The sequence below is a fragment of the Macaca thibetana genome, chromosome 2, assembly GCF_024542745.1.
Source record: "Macaca thibetana thibetana isolate TM-01 chromosome 2, ASM2454274v1, whole genome shotgun sequence".
Taxonomy (NCBI): Eukaryota; Metazoa; Chordata; class Mammalia; order Primates; family Cercopithecidae; genus Macaca; species Macaca thibetana.
The window spans coordinates 105724638-105741309 of NC_065579.1; the positions used below are offsets into that span (position 1 = coordinate 105724638).

Sequence of the window (16672 nt, forward strand, 5' to 3'; positions counted from 1 at the left end):
TCTAGACTAGGGCAAAACTTTGAATAGCAAATGATTCATAGGAAAATGTAAAGTCTCTAGTTTTAAAATCAGGTGAAGCATACAAAGCAAAGTAAAACTAGAGACTGGTTTTCCTACAAAGGAAAGTGAGTTTAAAAAAAAATCAAGCTGGCACATTGTGCATGAGAGGCAGTGGGAAGAAATCTGATGGAGATAGTTAAAACAGCCAAACCCCACCACAAGATTCTAGAAGGAGCATGGATCAACAGAATTAAGATTACAAAGGAGACCTACTCAAATAGATATGATATTATCCCAGCTGAAACATCTCTAAATCAAAAATCAAAATGCCAAGGGTTTGAGGAGATAAGCAGTTCTCTAACAGAGGTCCTTCAAACATGAAATGCACCAGATGGTCAATAAGGGCTGTAATATCAGTATGGAGTGAAACGTGCCTAGATCCTAAGAAATCTGGAAGCCACAATAATAACTTAGCCATGTTGCACACCTACCCTGCCACATAGTCTTCTCTGAGCTAGAAAGCTTTCTGGCTCTTCTACAGGCTGGGCCCCAGAGCCACTCCTCAGAGTCCTCTTGAGCCTGCCCCTCTCACTCTTGGCTGTCATGCTGAGGCAGCCTCTTGCTTTCCTTCCTGCACCCAAGTCAAAAGTCCTGACCACTACCATATGCCCTTCCTAATATCTTTCTCCCTTAACTTCTCAAAAGTTAAGCAGAAAAATAGAAGAATTAGTCAGTCTTTTTCCTGACCCAAGCCTCAGGAAATAAGAGGAGTGTAACTCTTAAATTATTCCCTTATGGTGGCCTCTTGCTTCCACAGCCAGCCACCAATCACCAGTGCCTTTGCCTCTCACCACTCCATGTGTGCAAAAATAAGGCCAACCCAGAGAATAGCCTTCCAACTCCCAAGGTGTCTAGGGCAATCTCAACTTTCCTCTGAGTTGACCTCCTGCTCAAAGACAGACACCAGGCATCACATGGACCCAGGTGATGGTTCCCAGAGAAGACTGCCGCCCACTGCCTTATAAAATGCAAGGATATGGGAGGGCTAGGATAATGATGTTGACAAATAACCCAGTTTTGGCCTCAGATTTATGCTTCAACGTGTAACATCCAAGAAGCCTGATTCAGAACTGATACCTGGTAGTCATTAATAAACCCATGGAGGACAAAGCAGTCGATAGTCACCCACACCATTGCAATGTACACGCAAATGGCTTGACAACTACACCCTCTATATCGACCCAAGAATAAACTACGTCTTGTTTCATGATAACTAACATGAAAAAGTAGGCATTAAGGGAGTGAGGTGTGTAAGGTAGCAAACTGAAGTGAGAATAAAAGAATAGGCAGTATTAAGAAACCCACTCAAGGCAACCACATAAAATTTGGAGGACCTAATACCAAGTTCTGCTACCCAGAAAGACTAGAAACATGTACAAGCTCTAACAGCACAGCGCTCAAGAAAACACTAAAATTCATGTCACAAATAAATCAAAGATCTCAAGGATCCATCAGAAAACCTCTCCCTTCTACGCACATCTCATAACTCACATGAGCTTTAGACACTGCTGGCTCCTCTCACCCATGAAACCAAGGCCCCTATAGAGCCCATATAGCTGGAAAGCAGCAAAGGAAAGCCTTTCTACACTAGGAGATCCTTGGCAGCATTTGGTGAAGTTGTTTCAAACTCTACAGCCTAATTATCCTTTACCAGGCCCTGAGGAAAGCTCTGCTGTGATCCCACAGTGGCCACCAGCTGCCCACCACACAAGAGTCTCCTCACTCTGCTCAGAAGCCTATTTCTGCAGATCATGAATCATCTCGGGCCTCTAATAAAACGCATGCTTAGGCAGTCAGAACAGTGAAGACCAAGAGAGCACACACAGGGGATTTTAGGTTGAGTCTCTGTTCTAGCTTTTTCACCCAGGTGTATTTGATCCAGGTATACTGTGTCATCTTTGATGTACAGGTGATGCAGTATTCAAAGGATTTGATTTACAGAACAAATTATATGCTCATAACCTGTAACTCCCAACAGTAAAACACATAGCTAAATCTCAAACTAGCTAAATCTCAACAAAACACCCTTGCTTAGTCCGTACTAAGTCCTACTAGAAATAAACATGGGTCCTTTGCCCTAGTATTAGACTTGCATCCTTACAAAATTACCATTTTCAAAAATTCTTGCTTTTAAAGAATTATTTTAAATGTAAGTACAAGCTGTTTCGAAAGGACACTAAGAGAAAACTATTACATTAGCCCTAACCATTGAGCATGATTTATCAAAAAGTAGGGGAGGGATGAGGGCAAGAGAGTTGTGGCAATGCAAACTGAGGGAATTGTACTTTTCCCGGTCCTGTGATGCCACTGCTCCTCATCCAGAGCACCTCTGTGCCCTTAAAGAGGAGACAAAGCTGGCTGGGCATGGTGGCTCATGCCTGTAATCCCAGCACTTTGGGAGGCCGAGGCGGGCGGATCACCTGAGGTCAGGAGTTCCAGACCAGCCTGGCCAACATGGTGAAACCCCATCTCTACCAAAAAAAAATACAAAAATGAGCTGGGCATAGTGGCACGTGCCTCTAATCCCAGCTACTCAGGAGGCTGAGGCAGGAGAATCGCTTGAACCCTGGAGGTGGAAGTTGCAGTGAGCCGAGTTCACATCATTACACTCCAGCCTGGGTGACAAGAGCAAAACTCCATCTCAAAAAAAAAAAAGGGACAAAGCACCAAGACTAAAGAATACAATAGTGGGGGGGAAAACAGAAATGAACTCAAGAACTGGGAAAGAAAACATTTTTAGTTGCTTTAATATCTGAAGAGCAAAGTCAAATCCTAGTCATTCATTTTCAACTTTATAGTACTCACTCAGCAATAAATACTTCTCAGAAAAGTAGACAAAAGAATCTGCCCTGGAGAGTGTACTCTTGGAAAGAGAATGTGGTGTGAGCCCTGTAGGCTGGAAAAAGTCTGCTGAAACTCAGAAGTTTGAGAAACTCTTCAGAACCCATACTGACACACCACACAGGCAAGTACCTAGCATAATACAACCACAAATTAAAATTCCCTATGAAAACAAAATGCAAAGACTGAGGGACATGATATTATCTACCCACATTTTATATATGTTTAATTTCTCCAAAGCATCAAAATCTTATCTTTACCTCCATCTCACCAAAGTGACTGTTCTGTTTTTTATTGACATTGGGAGTACAAAGGGATGCTTATCTGAAGCCAGAACAGGGCACAAAGAAATCTCTAAATGAAAATCAGAGATTGCTAGGATGAGTGCGGTGGCTGACGCCTGTACTCCAAGCACTTTGAGAGGCCGAGGTGGGCAGATCACCTGAGGTCAGGAGTTTGAGACCAGTCTGGCCAACATTGTGAAACCCCGTCTCTACTAAAAATATACAAAAATAGCCAGGTGTGGTGGTGGGCACCTGTGATCCCAGCTACTTGGGAGGCTGAGACAGGAGAATCACTCGAACCCAGGAGGCAAAGGCTGCAGTGAGCCGAGCTCGTGCCATTGCACTCCAGCCTGGGCAACAAGAGCAAAACTCCGTTCTCAAAAAAAAAAAAAAAAAAAATCAGAGATTGCTAAACTTTAAATCGATCTGCAAATGGAATTTATAGGACCATCAGATACTGGTTAAAATCTTGTAATAAAATTTCTTCTGAGTTTCAGTCATCAAGGGTACATGACAAGCCTTATGAATGTGGCAACAGGTAGCAAAGGCTGAACAGACCTTTAAAACCTCCTACAGCAAAAAGCAGAGCATAACCTCTATTAAGCACTGTTCAGCAGAAAGAAATCTCGAAGACCACTGACCTGGTCCTCCTCTTCATCCTCATCCTCTGCCAGACGCTGCCTGCCCACTTCATACAGCCTGCATACTGTGTCCATGTTCAGGGCATCCATGCTGCCTTGATTCTGAAATAGAACACCCAGTCCATAAGGAGCAGTTAGTTTTCAGAAGGTCCACATCCACGCCTCAGCCCTGACTGGTGCCCATGACCTTGACCCTGTAATTATCAAAGCTTCTGATACCCTAAATTCTTGGGCTGACTCTGAAAATGTTATACCTAGGACACATAAAGGGGAATAAAAACAGAATGAAAAGACTTGGTGAGGAACCATCACCCTGGGAACAAACCCGGTGAGAGATCCAGATTCCTCTGAGAAAGGGATGACAGTGTGAGTCCAGAAAAAAAGGAGACAGGATGCTTTAAGCTGTCTTATATTGGGATTTTCTTACTATTTCTCTGTGTACTGTACATCTCCCAAGCCCCATCAAATGAATAGGTTATCAATAATCTACCTTCAGGAATGTATTGACTTTACATCTTATATCAGACAAAATGTAGTACAACTTGAAAATTATCCTAAACATCAGAACAAAAGAGCAGGGCCTCTGCAAGCTCCCTTTACCTCAATGACAGCAAGATAGCAGTCTTTGGTGTCTGTACACAGGTCAAAGATGTTCCGTTTCACATCAATGGTTGCTGGAAAATAGAACATGAGAAGACTTGAGATTGGACTATTGCTGTGACCCTAAAACCCGCTTTTCCTCTAAAGGAATTCAGGATGATTGCTCAAAAGTATTTCCATAACTCCTCTGTTTTTCAATAAAAAATTACAGGCCTCCAGAAAATGAAGGACCTTAAATAAGGAACACCAAAACATGACAACATGATCAATGTCTGTCCCTTCCTGCTTACCTATAGGTTTGTAGTCAGTTGCATTAAATGTTCGGAAGGATGACCCAAAGGGGCTTTTCATCCTCTCTTCCATTAAGTCATCTTCATCATCTGCCTGCAACATAGCTTGAGCGGGGGTTGGGGAGGAAACACTATTAAGAATCACAAACATCCCCTCTTCACAAGTGCAGAAAACATTAATGGCCAATCAAAACAATCTACTTGTATATAGGTTTACATACAGATTCCCTTGTACATAAATCTACTCTGCATCTACTTAGCTCCTCTCAGAGCATCTTCCTTGCATATCCCACCTATTGTGACAAATAATATCCTCAGCCTCTCATCTACCTCCAAGAAGTGTTACAGTACTTACAAGACTTACAACACCACAAGAGAATAAATGCAAAAGCTCTTAAGTTCATAATGACACACTGGAAAATACTGCATGAAATTTCTTTCCACACAAGATTTCCTTGTTATCTTCAAAGTCAGCTGCCTTTCACCCTAAATCAACATTATTTTCATATCTTTTGTCACCATTTGTACTACCAATTTTTTATCTTTTATGTTACAACTCTCAAATGCTTTCTAGTTCACAAGTGAGAGATGGTTCCAAAAAGAAGTATCAAATGAAGTGAAGGGGTAGAGCAGAAGGAAAGAGAACAATGAACAATAAGATTTATTACCTCCATACATCACTGTTCCCGTGTGATTGAACACCACGCGACACTGATCCAGAGCAGGAACAGTATGCAAAAGATGAAAAGTTCGAAGGTCCCACTAGGAGGGGAATGGTCAAGGAAAGCTATTTTACACAAAACTTATCTAATCTCATGGGAGGAAATTCTAAAATATCACTTTTTTTCCTCCTGCCAGGTATTGACACTTTAAAAGTCAATGAGATCGAGGTAAAACAAATACATGTAGAATGCATATTATTGCATGATGTCTCTGAAAATATCCTAGGGTATCCTCACATATACAGGAATGCTTTAAGAGCTCTTTTCCTCCCAACAGTAGTACTTCATTTTCCTCTTATGTGGCAAGTGATTTTTATAGTGCAAAAGTAAAATCCTTCTGAAGACAGATAAGAGCTAATTGAATTTTTGGAGAATTGGGAGGTAGGAAACTGGTCACTCTTACAAACACATAGAAAACATGCTAGTGAAAGTTGTCAGTAATTACTAACACTGGCAACAGTGCTTTGGAGATTTCACTAACATTTCAAACCAAAGGACAGGCACCGTATTATTACCAGTGTGGATACTTTAACCAGGTATTGGTGTAAAGATAGAACACATTATTTCTGCACCACAAACCGGACAACAAATGGAAGGTAAGACATGATTGTAAAGGATACAATCTCAGTATTAATGATCACCTCCAGTCCATTTGGATGGAAAACACCACTGATGTTCATATTGAACTTGTCAAACTTGTGGATGGCCTGTGCAGAGCGGACATCCCAGAGGACGCCATCATTTAAGACAAGATCATCTGTAGGATTAAAGGTGGCACAGTTCCTCTTGTAGTTGTTGGCAAGATCTGGGTTAAACAGAGTCAACAGCTTGTTGCCAGTCTGAATATCATAAATCTTTAGAGAAGAAGGGGTGGGAAGAGAAAAATCAGACCAATCCATCCACTGACAAATTTAAAGAGAAAATGTGCAAAGCAGTTTCTAAGATTAACACACAAATTCTCCACATGGATCAATGATTACCACAGAATACTCCTGAAGGGTTACTTTTTGGAGAAAGGCATCAATGAAACACCCTTTTCTCCTTAAAATCACCCAATGTACATATTTTAGCCCTGCCATATTAAAAGTTTCCAAAGTCTATATAATGTACAACCCATGCAGAGACCAGATCTTTCTCATCAGCTTATAAATATGCATGCTGTAACATTTCCAATCTTTAAAAAAAAAAAAATTCTCCGTTAACATAGGAACAAATAAGGAGACACCAGAAGGAAACAATCAAACAAATCCAGATCATGGGAAAAGAAAACTAGCCTGGTATCTTCAAAAGTCAATGTCATGAAAACTGGAAAATTAGTTCTTGGCTTTAAAACATTAGTAAGACGTAACAACCAAATGCAGTATGTGAATCACGGCTGGATCCTGGTTGACAAAAAAAAAAAAAAAAAAACTGAAACCAAACACGTCAGGAACAATGAAAAAACTGAGTAAGTATGGACTGGCTATTAGATGATTATGTAGCGGATTATAAATTTTCTTAAATTTGGTAATAGTGTCATTGTGTAATATCATTGTTAGGAGACACGTGCTATAAGACTTAGCCATAAAATGTCATGACACTTGCAATTTTCAAATGGTTCACAAAAACACATTTCATGGAAAGAAAATATGACAAAATATTAAATTGATGAATCTATGTAGTAGGTATATGGACTATTCTTTTCGTTTCTTTGTATATTTTAACATTTTCAAATGAAAAGTTGAGGGGGAAAATCTCCCTCCACCACCTCCCTCTTTTTTCTTTTTTTTGGCCAGACCTATGTGAAGTTACTTATTGATACGTTTAATCATTTATTATATCACGGAGAGGCTTATACCTTAATTACAGTTGGTAACTAAGAAAAACTATTGACTGGGCCTGGATTCCTGTTGTAGAAGCAGAGATTACAAGGTACCTTCTTTATCAGTTGACCTTGTTGATTTTTTTATTTTTAAGTTCCAGGATACATGTGCAGAATGTGCAGGTCTGTTACATAGGTATACACGTGCCATGGTGGTTTGCTGCACCTATCAACCCGTCATCGAGGTTTTAAGCCCTGCATGCATTAGGTATTTGTCCTAATGCTCTCCCTGCCCCCATGCCACCACCCAACAGGTCCCAGTGTGTGTTGTTCCCCTCCATGTGCCCATGTGTTCTCATTCTTCAACTCCCACTTATAAGTGAGTGAGGACATGCGGTGTTTCGTTTTCTGTTCCTGTGTTAGTTTGCTGAGGATGATGGCTTCTAGCTTCATCCATGTCCCTGCAAAGGACACCACCTCATTCTTTTTTATGGCTGCATAGTATTCCATGGTGTATATGTACCACATTTTCTTTATCCAGTCTATCGCTGATGGTCATTTGGCTTGGATCCACGTCTTTGCTATTGTAAATAGTGCTGCAGCAATAAATATACATATGCATGTGTCTTTATAGCAGAATGATTTATAATCCTTTGGGTATATACCCAGTAATGGGATTGCTGGGTCAAATGGTATTTCTGGTTCTAGATCCTTGAGGAATCGCCACACTGTCTTCCACAATCGACGAACTAATTTATATTCCCATCAACAGTGTAAAAACATTCCTATTTCTCCACATCCTCTCCAGCATCTGTTGTTTCCTGACTCTTTAATGATCACCATTCTGACTGGTGTAAGACGGTACCTCATTGCGCTGTTTTTGTGTTTTGTTTTGGGGTTTTGTTTTTTTTTTTTGAGACGGAGTCTCACTCTGTCACCCAGTATGGAGTGCAATGGCATGATCTCAGCTCACTGCAACCTCCATCTCGCTGGTTCAAGCAATTCTCCTGCTTCAGCCTCCCAAGTAGCTAGGACTACAGGTGCGTACCACCATGCCTAGCTAATTTTCGTAATTTTAGTAGAGACAGAGTTTCACCATGTTCGCCAGGCTGGTCTCGAACTCCTGACCTCAGGTGATCCCCCCACCTCGACCTCCTGAAGTGCTGAGATTACGGGCGTGAGCCACTGTACCCCACTCTCATTGTGGTTTTCATGTGCATTTCTCTAATAATCAGTGACACTGAGCTTTGCTTTTTTTTTTTTTTTTGAGATGGAGTCTTGCTCTGTCACCCAGGCTGGAGTGCAGTGGCATGATCTCAGCTTACTGCAAACTCGGCCTCCTGGGTTCAAGCAATTCTCCTGCCTCAGCCTCCCGAGTAGCTGGGACGACAGGCGGCCACCACCACACCTAGCTAACTTTTATTTGTATTTTTAGTAGAGACAGGGTTTCACCATGTTGGCTAGGCTGGTCTGAAACTCCTGACCTTGTGATCTGCCTGCCTCAGCCTCCCAAAGTGCTGGTGGTATAGGCATGAGCCACCGCGCCCGGCCTACGTTGAGTTTTTTTCATATGTTTTGTTGGCCACATAAATGGCTTCTTTTGAGAAGTGTCTATTTTTTGATGGGTTTTTTTTTTCTTGTAAATTTAAGTTCCTTGTATAAATTTGTTTTAAGTTCCTTATAGATTCTGGATATTAGCCCTTTGTCAGATGGATAGACTGCGCAAGTTTTCTCCTATTCTGTAAGCTGCCTGCTAACTCTGATGGTAGCTCCTTTTGCTGTGCAGAAACTCTTTAGTTTTAATTAGATTCCGTTTGTCAATTTTGGCTTTTGCTGCAATTGCTTTTGGTGAAATCTTTGCCCATGCCTATGTCCTGAAGGTATTGCCTACGTTTTCTTCTAGGGTTTTATAGTGTTGGGCTTTACATTTAAGTCTTTTTTTTTTTTTTTTTTTGAGACAGAGTCTCGCTCTGTCACTCGGGCTGGAGTGCAGTGGCCGGATCTCAGCTCACTGCAAGCTCCGCCTCCCGGGTTTACGCCATTCTCCTGCCTCAGCCTCCCAAGTAGCTGGGACTACAGGCGCCCGCCACCTCGCCTGGCTAGTTTTTTGTATTTTTTTTTTAGTAGAGACGGGGTTTCACCGTGTTAGCCAGATGGTCTCGATCTCCTGACCTCGCGATCCGCCCGCCTCGGCCTCCCAAAGTGCTGGGATTACAGGCTTGAGCCACCGCGCCCGGCCTACATTTAAGTCTTTAATCCATCTTGAGTTAATTTTTATATAAAGTGTAAGGAGGGTGTCCAGTTTGGTTCCTGCATAAGACTAGCCAGTTTTCCCAACACTACTTATTAAATAGAGAATCCTTTCCCCATCACTTGTTTTTGTCTGGTTTGTCAAAGAAGAAAGCTTCCCTTTACCACTTCATATCACTCCCTCAAGCTAGTACCCTACTTCTCTGCTTCATTTTTCAGCAAAACACTTTGAAATAATTGTCTATATTGTGTGCCCATTTCTCCCTTGTTCTCATGAACCAACTCTAATGAGGCTTTTGCCCCACCAGTGTACACAAGTTTTTTGTTGTTGTTGCTGTTTTGAGTCCGGGTCTCTCTCTCTCACCCAGGCAGTGGTATGATGACAGTTCACCACAGCCTCAACCTCTTGGGCTCAAAGTGATCCTCCCACCTCAGCCTCCCAAGTAGCTAGGACTACAGTTTCGCATCACCACACCTGGCTAATTTTTTTTTTGTAGAGACGGGGGTCTCACTCTGTTTCCCAGGTTGGTCTCAGACTCCCACCTCGACCTCAGAAGTATTTCTTGACATGGTTAACAATGACCTCCACATTGTTCAGTCAAAGGCCACCTCTCAGTTCTCAACTTATGCAACTCATCAGCAGTTTCTGATCCAGCTGATCAATCCTTCCTTGAAGCACAATCTTCCCTTGGCTTCTAGGGCACCTCTTTTTTTTTTTTTTGAGATGGAGTCTCACTCTGTCGCCCAGGCTGGAGTGCAGTGGCACGATCTCGGCTCACTGCAACCTCCGCCTCCCAGGTTCAAGCAATTCTTCTGCCTCAACCTCCTGAGTAGCTGGGAATAAGGCGTGCGTCACCACGCCCAGCTAATTTTTGTATTTTCAGCAGAGATGGGGTTTCACCATATTGACCAGGCTGGTCTCGAACTCCTGACCTTGTGATCCACCCGCCTCTGCCTCCCAAAGTGCTGGGATTACAGGTGTGAGCCACCACTCCTGGCCAGGCACCTCTTTTTCTCGGGGTTCCATTCTGCCTTACTGGCCACTATATTTGATTTCCTTCCCAAGTTCCTCATTTGGCAACTCCTAAACACATGGCAGGGTTGTGTACCCACAACTCTTCTATAGTCCCCTTGATGATCTCATATAAGTTCATGGCTCTAAATACTATCAGCTGGGGACAGTGACTCATGCCTATAATGCCAACACTTTGGGACACCAAGGAAAGTGGATCACTTGAGCCCAGGAGTTCGAGACCAGCGTGGGCAACGTTGGGGAGATGCCATCTCTACAAAAGTACAAAAAAATTAGCCAGATGTGATGGTGCTTGCCTGTAGTCCCAGCTACTCAGGAGGCTGAGGTAAGAGGATTGCTTGAGTCCAGGCAGTCAAGGCTGTGATCGTGGTGAGCTGTGATCGTGCCACTGCACTGCAGCCTGGGTGATAGAATAAGACCCCATCTCAAAAATAAATAAATAAATACTATCAGTATGTGGACAAGTCCCATTTTATATTTCCCAACCCACACCTCTCTCCTGAACTCCCAATTTTTTGTTGTTTTTGTTTTCAGACACAGGGTCTCACTTGTTTACTCAGGCTGGAGTACAGTGACACAATCGTAGCTCACAGCAGCCTCCAACTCATGGGCTCAAGCAACCCTCCTGCCTCAGCTTCCTGAGTAGCTGGGACCACAGGTCCCAAGCCCACCAAGCCCAGCCGATTTTGTTTATTTTTTGTAGAGATGGGGGGAGTCTCTCTCTGTTGCCCAGACTGGTCTCGAACTCCTGGCCTCCCACCTCAGCCTCCCAAAGTGCTGAGATTAGTCTGGCCAACTCCCAACTTTTGTATTCAATCTCCATTCTCTACTTGAATGTCTAACAGAATCTCAAATTTCATGTGTCCAAAATCCCAGGGCCAAGGCCCTCCATTTCTCATAGCCTCTACCATGCCTACCCAGGCCCAAACCCGCAGCTCCTCTCATGTGTCAAGCGGTACAACTCCCTCTAACCTGGAAGGCTGCTCTTGCTTCTCTCACAAAAACCAGAGTCATACTTTAGGAACTTTACATCCACTCATGTATCCTCTACTCACCCTCCAGTGTGTTCATCTCACTCAAAAGAAACGCTAAAGGTCCTAACTATCACCTACAAGATGCCACCAGATATGGGCCCCTCACTGACCTCAGCTCTCCTCTCACCTCCCAAGCAAGGGCTTTCCCTTGTCATTTCCTGTGCCTCACGCTGTTTTTCCAGGTATCTTCCTGAACCTCGTGTTTCCTTCAAGGCTCTGCTTAAACATTACCCCATCAGTGATGCTGTCTACCCTAGATAACAGAGAAGTCCCCCCACACCACCACCGATTTCCTACCTCTTACCTTGCTTTCATTTTCTCTGAAACACTTACCACCTAAATTCACCATATATTTATTTGCTTATTTATTGTCTCCCCAAAGAGGGTCCCTAAAGGCAGGGACTTCATTTCTAATGTAAAGCTTACTAAGAATTCAAAAATATCTGTGGCGCTAATGACATCTTTCTCAATGTCACGTTGAGCCCTTACACATTTTTCCCATACAGCTCAGAACTATATTATCACACTTTCAGATTCTAACTGGAAGGAATATCATTAATTTCTAGTTGCCCAAAGGACTTAGGTCCTCACATTCTATCAAGATTTCAGTATGAACAAACGGGCATAATCAGCTTGAAAACAGTGGTTCTTAAGCACTTACGTGGGCAATGTCTCCTTTTGTGCCGATGACCCGATCCTGGGAGTGCTTACTGAACTCAACATAGTGATCTTCTGTGAAGGAATGCCTGTGGACAAACAGGAGCACTGAAGTGACAGATCTTCAGGACATATTCCTGCAACCAACTGAAACATGGGTGACCCCCAGCCTCTTGCACAATCACACTCACCTAAAGATCCTGGACTCCCAAAGAGGAAACAATCATACACTTAGATTACAAAGAAAATTTCTTCTATCAGCTTGTCCAAGCAGATACAAAATAATGAATGGGAATTCCTTAGAGAAATGACAAACAGGGCATATGTGCCTTTGAAACACGCAGCAAAGGGGCCAGCCACGGTAGCTCACTCCTATAATCCCAGCACTTTGGGAGGCTGAGGCAGGTGGACTGCCTGAGCTCAGGAGTTCGAGACCACCCTGGGCAACATGTCAAAACCCTACCTCTACCAAAATTGCAAATTAGCCAGGCATGGCGGCACATGCCTGTGGTCCCAGCTAATCAGCAGGCTGAGGTGGGAGGATCACTTGAGCCTGGGAGGCAGAGGATGAAGTAGGTCATGCTTGTGCCACTGCACTCCAACCTAAGTGACAGAGTGAGACCCTGTCGAAAGAAGGAAAGAAAAGAAAAAGCCGGGCACAGTGGCTCATGCCTGTAATCCCAGCACTTTGGGAGGCCGAGGTGGGCGGATCAACGAGGTCAGGAAATCGAGACCATCCTGGCTAGCATAGTGAAACGCTGTCTCTACTAAAAATACAAAAAATTAGCCAGGCGTGGTGGCTGGCGCCTGTAGTCCCAGCTGCTCAGGAGGCTAAGGCAGGAGAATGACGTGAACCCAGGAGGCGGAGCTTGCAGTGAGCTGAGATCAGGCCACTGCACTCCAGCCTGGGTGACAGAGTGAGACTCCGTCTCACACAAAAAAAAGAAAAAAAGAAAAGGAAAGGAGACGAGAGGAGAGAGAAAAGGAGAGGAGAGGAGGAAAGAGAGGAGGGGAGAGGAGGGGAGAGGAGAGGAGGGGAGGGGAGGGGAGGGGAGGAGAGGAGAGGAGACACAGCAAAGACGGCAATGTCCTATGTGAACACGGGAAAATACATAGATTCTGGGTCAGGGTCTGCTGCATAATGAGAATGTATATACCTCATAAAAATATCTAGGAATTAAGAAAGAGAAAGTCTTATTAAACATGAGTCTTAGATGAGGAAGAGAGAAGTTAACAATAACTGACAGCATCCTCTTTCCCCAAAAAGCTTCGTCTAAAAACCAAATGAAAGGGGGTCTAAACAAACTAGGTAAATAAAACACAGACTAGGTTCCAAAAGCAGATACATACTTCATATCAAATACTGATTTCATTCCCCAAAGTGCAGACAAAGGCTGGCTCCAAGTAGCAGATGTCAGCAGCAAGGACCCATCCTAAAAGAAGAAGGCGCAAGGTGGGTAACCGTGCATTTACATACATGCAGATGTCACTACCTGCCATTAGCATTTTTAAATATATGCATAAAAATGTTGTTGAATTAAAGAGAAAATTTTATAACCCACAGAAACCAATAAATGGTCAGAAGCCACTATGATTTGAATACATATACCTATAGTGTCCTAGAAAATAACTAAACTTAGGAGAGTATTAAATCCTACTGAACTAGCCACAAAAATAGAACAGATAAAAGGGAGGTGGGAAAAATGAGACGATGTCAAAGATAGTTCCTTTCTTCCTAATAACTTTGCCATATTTCTCAGTCTCCATCTGAAATATGAGTTAACCTCAACCAGACTTTCCAGTTGAGAACTCATTTAAAAGAGAGAGCTCAATAAAGGGTAAGCCTCCTTTACTCTAGTTCACTAATTCATCTTGGAAGAATGACTGACAGCATCCTAGGAAGAAACCCTTACCCTGGAAGGTTCAAGATGTGTGATGGCTGAGTTGTGACAGTTATAGCTGGCCTCCTCCTGTCCACTAAACACATTATAGAGCTTCAGCTGCCCTGTGCAGGTGCCAAGCATCAGGAACCGCTCCCGAGCTGAGAATGCACAGCAGGTGAAGCCACTCTCATCTTCATTGGCTTCCCGGAACACTGAAATAGGACGGAATCTAAGCACAAAAAAAAGGAGAGAATCAGAGGCAAAGAATGTGCAGGGACTCAGAAAAAGCAAACTGCTAGGACAGAAGAAAAAGCACAGAACATTAATGTTTCAAATGGGTTCTTCCAAAATCACAGTGACCTTCAGTGCTTTTTATTTTAAATAAGAAAAATATTTCCACTTACAAATTTAAATAACAAAAATTCCCATGTTTAGGCCAGACGCAATGGCTCACAACTGTAATCCTAGCACAGGTGGGGGGATCAGTTGAGGTCAGGAATTCAAGACCAGCCTGGTCAAAATGGTAAAACCCCATCTCTACTAAAAATGCAAAAATTAGCTAGATGTGGTGGCGCCTGCCTGTAATCCCAGCTACTCAGGAGGCTGAGGCAGGAGAATCACTTGAACCTGGGAGGCAGAGGTTGCAATGAGCCAAGATTGCACCACTGTACTCCAGCCTAGGCGACAGAGACACTCCATCTCAAACAAACAAAAAAAAAAATTCCCATGTTTAAAACCTGTGATCCCATAACCTTTATGTAAGATTTGTCAAGAATCAGAACAGGAAGCCACTTGCAACAGCACAAGTTTGGGAGCCTCCTTATGGACAGTAATGAGGGGGTGTGGGTTCTAGAAAACATACTAGTTGAGATGAGAACACAAAGGATTATATCAATATACTGCCAACAATCACACAAGGAGCCCATGGTTGACAAAAGGTGATACAATTACATTGTTCAAGTATTACACAAAGTGACAATCAGTGGTATTTCAAGCCAACTATGCTGATACTGCCCAGTTTGATTTAAATAAAAGAATCGTTCCAATTCCCAGAGAGTAAGAAGGGGCCTTCTTCTTACCTGCTAAAGATAAGGTGCCTATCAAAGCATCCGCCATCCACCCCTCCATACTTTGGAAATGATGCCCTGCGGTTTAGCCTTGAGGTAAAGTTTATTGGCGCTTGCCGCCTCTGTTTTGGCTCAGGACATTGGTGAGGAGTAAAGAGGGAGAAAGGTGGGCAAGTGGCAACTGGATTCTTGCAGCGAGCATGTTGTTCTCTAAGATACTCTGTGATTATACTGTCCAGCGTAGGTGGGGAAGGAAGATGTCTGTCCAGCTGCTTTTTTATGGCTGGGCTTTGGCTGTAGGCGCCATGGTCCGACTTCTGCCGCAACACTCTGATTTTCCTGCCATTACAGGGTGACGGCCTCTCTCTGATAAAACTGATCCTACCAATCAAAGGGGAGTTGCCAGCATAAGATGGGCCGGGCAGAGCTAGTGGACCCTGGGGAGGCCGTGGCTGAGGATGGGCAGTGGGGGCAGAAGGGGCAGAGGCACCCACGGCAGCATGGCTGCCCAGTCGAGTTGCAATGCCATTAGCGATACGAGGGGTTCGGGGTAGAGAGACAGGAGAAGCAGCAGCAGTGACTGGGGTAAAGGCAGAAGAATGGGAGGCAGCAGTCATGGGCAGGTCGGCCTCTTTTGTCAGCACGGTTGCTGTTTCTCCAAGCCCTTTAGAAATAAGATGGTTTCGTATCAACAAAAGCAGCTCTTTCTCAGGGAAGGAGATCCTTGACTGGGCAACAACATCTGCTTTCTGCAGTCGTGCTAGGGAAACATCAGTGCCAATGAGAAGTGGTTTTCCTGACACCCGTTCAATGAGTTCAGCAGCATACTTGCAGAACTTGACATGGTCACTGCGCTTGTCCTGCAGCACAGGCTCCTTCATCAGCTGCTGGATCTGGCAGCTGCTGAAAAGGGGCAGTTTACTGATGATCTGCCGGACAGTGCTACTGCGAGACAGGCCCACCAGGGCCTTGCAGGCCAGTGCCCGGATCTGGTCTGCATCTGTGATGGGCATCTTAATGGACAGTAAGGACAGGAGCACCTTGATGCCGTTGTTGGACTGAACCACATTCCACATCTTGGCCAGGGTGTGCTCACTGCTTTTGGGGTTCTGAGGCAGCTTTCTCCGAGGAGTACCAGAGATAAATTTACCAATACTGGATATGCGGTTATCTGGGCCACACACACAATTGATGATAATCTGAAGTGCTGACTTCTGAATTTCAGCATCATGGATGAAGAACTCACCCTCAGCCACTCCCAAAATAATGCTGATACCTAATGGGAAAAAAAAAATTCTGTATTATTCATCATAAAACTAATGACCAATTTCAATAGTTGTTCCAGAGTCAAAATTTGGTGTTCCACTCACTTTGTTTTACTTTAAAAAACATTATTTTTGTAAAAACTGCAAGGAATTGTTTGTATAAAGTACAATCAGTTCTACTACAATGTATTTTTATGATCTCATATGCAGTTATTAAATAGGGAAATTATGTCATAATTATGGA

At 43.5% G+C, this 16672-nt stretch overlaps 1 protein-coding gene across 2 annotated transcripts in view; it reads right to left on the reverse strand.

Annotated features, from left to right (window-relative positions):
* The window catches only part of DCAF1 (DDB1 and CUL4 associated factor 1), a 204847-nt gene that overhangs the window by 12422 nt on the left and 175753 nt on the right, over nt 1-16672 (reverse strand). For both annotated transcript variants that reach the window (XM_050780665.1, XM_050780666.1), the window contains 9 exons: nt 15176-16439; nt 14127-14325; nt 13564-13646; nt 12218-12302; nt 6059-6292; nt 5385-5478; nt 4717-4821; nt 4427-4500; nt 3827-3928 (listed from right to left, as the gene is read on the reverse strand). In XM_050780665.1, the coding sequence (XP_050636622.1) occupies nt 3827-3928; nt 4427-4500; nt 4717-4821; nt 5385-5478; nt 6059-6292; nt 12218-12302; nt 13564-13646; nt 14127-14325; nt 15176-16439 (2240 nt within the window). The remainder of the gene's footprint in view (nt 1-3826; nt 3929-4426; nt 4501-4716; nt 4822-5384; nt 5479-6058; nt 6293-12217; nt 12303-13563; nt 13647-14126; nt 14326-15175; nt 16440-16672) is intronic.